Source organism: Temnothorax curvispinosus, unplaced genomic scaffold, assembly GCF_003070985.1.
Source record: "Temnothorax curvispinosus isolate PA1 unplaced genomic scaffold, ASM307098v1 QBEX01011515.1, whole genome shotgun sequence".
Taxonomy (NCBI): Eukaryota; Metazoa; Arthropoda; class Insecta; order Hymenoptera; family Formicidae; genus Temnothorax; species Temnothorax curvispinosus.
Window position 1 is genome coordinate 531,490 of NW_020221295.1, and position 4,028 is coordinate 535,517.

At 38.7% G+C, this 4,028-nt stretch overlaps 1 protein-coding gene across 2 annotated transcripts; it reads left to right on the forward strand.

The window, feature by feature from the left end:
- The first annotated feature begins 419 nt into the window (after nt 1–419).
- On the forward strand, nt 420–4,028 carry LOC112461550 (GTPase HRas). 2 transcript variants are annotated; one of them, XM_025026836.1, is made up of 6 exons: nt 420–476; nt 589–708; nt 2,282–2,470; nt 2,669–2,812; nt 2,886–3,092; nt 3,284–4,028. In XM_025026836.1, exons 3-6 carry the CDS (start codon nt 2,342–2,344, stop codon nt 3,368–3,370), a joined length of 567 nt encoding a protein of 188 aa, XP_024882604.1. In that variant the 5' UTR covers nt 420–476; nt 589–708; nt 2,282–2,341; the 3' UTR covers nt 3,371–4,028. The 2 variants fall into 2 exon arrangements, with proteins under 2 accessions (XP_024882604.1, XP_024882602.1); XM_025026834.1 differs by lacking the exon at nt 420–476 and having other exon boundaries at nt 502–708.

The window sequence follows — 4,028 nt, forward strand, 5'->3', positions numbered from 1 at the left end:
AAAAGATCGAGAATCACGCTACCGGAATTTTATATTTTTATTATTTCTGCATTTGCGATGCTTCTTTATGCATAAGAATCTATTTCCAAATTATCAAGCAAATTAATTAATTATGCGGCAGACGTAGTATAACCTCACTTCTTCATGAACCGTTAGGCGTACTTATTTGGCACCATAACCGTTATAATCGGATTAATTTCGATATTTGATATCATGGATACGCGAAAATTGTGCCACGTTCTCCTTATCGTGATTAAAAATAGAGGATTATTTACAGGCAACCCGGCAACCGTCTTCCCATTCGCAACGGCAATCGTGACACTCGTGTCATCTCTCGGCGCTCGGCGCAACTATTCGCGCCGCGAGCGTCACCAGCGTCATCTGTGAGCGCAATCTAGTACTCGCTCGGCGCGACGGTCAACACCCTAAAACCCTTCCCGACACTTGCGTGATTCCGCGCTGTCGCGGTCGTCGTGGTAAGTACGTGGTACTCGTGCCCGTCGTCGTCCGTCGTCGTCGCCGTCGACGTCGTCGTTGTCATCGGGGAAGAGGGACATTGGCAGCACTGACGATGCTCCTTTCTTCCAGATGGTATCTCCGGTGACTCCGGTGACTAATACGCGACTAGCGTGCATACCACGGAGAGGAGGAGCATTTTAAACGGCCCGTTTCATGCAGCGTGTGAAATGAGCATTCCTTGAAGTCGCGGTAAGTGCCGAGACCTACGGAAAACGCGATTCCCTCTCCTCATTCTCTCGCGCGCTCTCTCTCTTTCTCTCTTTCTCAGTTCGCCCCTGGTGTCGTCGTCTCTCGCGATTGTTTACCGCGAGAGGCAACGCCGATTCCCGAGAGGTCGCCGATCACCCTTCTCTCCCTCGGCTCGAGGATATCCTCGTCGAGTGACACCTTCTCGGCCGACGATCTATCCGGAGCTGCCGTACGACTGCGATCGCGATCACGGTCGCTTCGTCGTGTGTCCGCCCCGCAAGCTTTTTCTACCTTTCATCATTCATTAAATAAAGAAAAAAAAGTTAAAGAAGAACGACATTTATGCATTAACCTTAACGAAACTTATCTTCACAACACATCTCGTCAAATACAATGGACAGTGCGGTGAAAGCTCGCGTTTCTACGCGATCGTTAAAACGGCCTGCCGCTTATTTATATATCGGTCCCCGTTCTCTCTCTCTCTCTCTCCGTTGTCCGAACATCGAAATTCGTCCAGGACTCCGCGGAACTCCTCCTGGAGAATGGCCTATGAGTGAGGAGTAAGGTGAACGTCACTCGGCTCGCCTGGCTCCGTTTAAAGCACATGTAGTAATTGCGAGTGACTAATACCCAGCGATTATGTGATTGCGTTGAGCAGGAGACGGGCACTAGGCTGTCGCTTAATAAGCTAAACAGCTTGAAGATTATTACCGCTTGAATGCTCTTCTCTCATTAAGCCGCGTTAGCTTGTACGTTTCACGATGCGTTTCCCCTGTTAAACGCGCCTTCGGTATGTCGTAAAAGTTGGCTTTCGCCAGATGTAAGTAGCGGACGAAAGATAGGCAAGGCAAGAATTCACACGATGATTAACAAAACTGCTTGTTCTGCCGAACGCGAAGGATAATTGTCAATTAGAGCTTTCACCGCACTGTTCGTTGTATTTGACGAGATGTGTTGTAGAGATAAGTTAAGTTTAGCTAAAGTTAATGCATAAATGTTGTTTTTTTTTTAACTTGTTTTCTTTATTTAATGAATGATAAAAGGTAAAAAAAAAAACTTTTATAAAACCTAGTAAACCTGAGTAAATTTTTAATTAATTATACATTTATGTATACTTTCATTTTGTACAGTCTCTTTCCATCTTTTTTATGCCCTGCTTATACTATTACGATATGCAGACAAGTTCACTCGCCGTTATTTCAAAGCATCTAAAATTTATTACATTACTTATAGGATGACCTATAATAAATTTAACTATTTAATCTGTATGAAGAATGCAATCTTCTTTTTAATAACAATAAAAATTGACAGAATTAGTTGTGCTCGGCATGTCTTTATTTTAACATTAAGCTTAATATATCTCGACAAACATAAATATAATATATCTACAAAGTTTACATCACTTTATCTTATCTCTCTGATAAGATTTCTTACAAAAAATTAATTTTGAAAAATTAATTTCTTTGATGGGACTCCTTAATAATAAATTCCTAAAAGTCTTAGCAAAAAGATTAGATATAAGAAATATGTGACATAATTATATCACAGTCCTGTATTTCCTTATTATTGGCAGACAATCCAAGAAGTGATCAGAAAGAAATAATACAAGCTGTACCTTGTGTTAAGACACGTCATGACGGAATATAAACTCGTGGTAGTTGGAGCTGGAGGTGTCGGAAAGTCAGCACTCACCATCCAGCTGATACAGAATCATTTTGTCGACGAGTATGATCCTACCATTGAAGACTCATATAGAAAACAAGTAAGAATATACCAATTTCTTCCATGTTTTCGTAATAGTTTCCAATAATTCATTATTTCATTCTGAATTATTGTTAGATCCAATCGACAATCAATATATTTTAATAATACAGAAACCTAGAGGATTTAAAATTGTATAGTCCCTTGTGTCTTTTTTTTTTTTATTTCCTTAAATACATCTTACCATGTTCTTAAACAGGTGGTGATCGATGGTGAGACGTGCCTTCTAGATATATTAGATACAGCTGGACAAGAGGAATATAGTGCAATGAGAGATCAGTATATGAGAACAGGAGAAGGATTCTTGTTAGTGTTTGCCGTGAACTCGGCTAAAAGTTTTGAGGTGAGCATGTGAGGTGGACAATTCATTTGATTTACAGTTTTGAAATGACTGCATTGTACGTTCAACATTGCAGGACATTGGGACGTATAGGGAACAAATAAAACGAGTGAAAGATGCGGAAGAAGTACCAATGGTGTTAGTGGGAAATAAGTGTGATCTTCAACAGTCTTGGGCGGTAAATATGACTCAAGCGAGAGAAGTCGCGCGGCAGTACGGTGTGCCATTTGTGGAAACTTCTGCGAAAACGAGGATGGGCGTAGACGATGCATTTTATACCTTGGTGAGCAAACACTCCCCCCTCCCCTTCTTTCTCTGTAGCTAAAGTGTTATAAATTTCAATTGGTGTCATAATACTCGCAATATTCCGTATCGCAAATTATTCTGTGTAAGTTTCATCAAGTTTTTTCATAACCATATTTGAAATAAATTCGCGAAAAATTCCAAGTGACAAAGTTTCGTCACATATTTCAGGTCAGAGAAATACGGAAAGATAAAGAGCGTACAGGTAAACCACCTGGCAGTAGTGGACACAAGAAACGTCGATGCTGTATTTTATAAGTCTTTGGATAATACCAACATACTTTTACTTGATTACTACAACGCAGAAATAGGATATGAAAAGCCTTACGTTATGTTCACAGTGCACAAACATTTACAGCTTATTCTATAGAAATATTGTAATGAATTGCAAGCACAATTTTTGTATACATTGAGAGAGAAGAACAAATTACCTAATAGTACGTTTTTACTAATGGGCTTATGTTGCATGTAAGAAATGTTTACTTGGCAGCTTGCCATGCAATTCCATTACTGAAGCGTCTTAACCCTTGATTGAATGAAAGAATGATACTGACTTTTTTAATCACATATATTTAACGTTGGCACAAAAAGACATTGAATTATATATATATATGCTTATATAAATGCAAAATTACAATTAGTTCGCAAATATTTACATCAAATTTTACATTAAATTATACATTTATATAGACGAGTATTGGGTCCTGTCGTCTCTATAATATGCAGAAAATTTATTACAAAACAAATAGATCGAGATAACAAAACATGTGACATGAAATGTGACATGTATATGTTGCATTGTGTTTACGTTTATTTTATTTTATAAATAGTTAGTCGATATATATACTATCAATCACGTGTTGCACTAATGGATTTTAATCAAACAGCAATATTATAATATATTAGTGAAATTTAA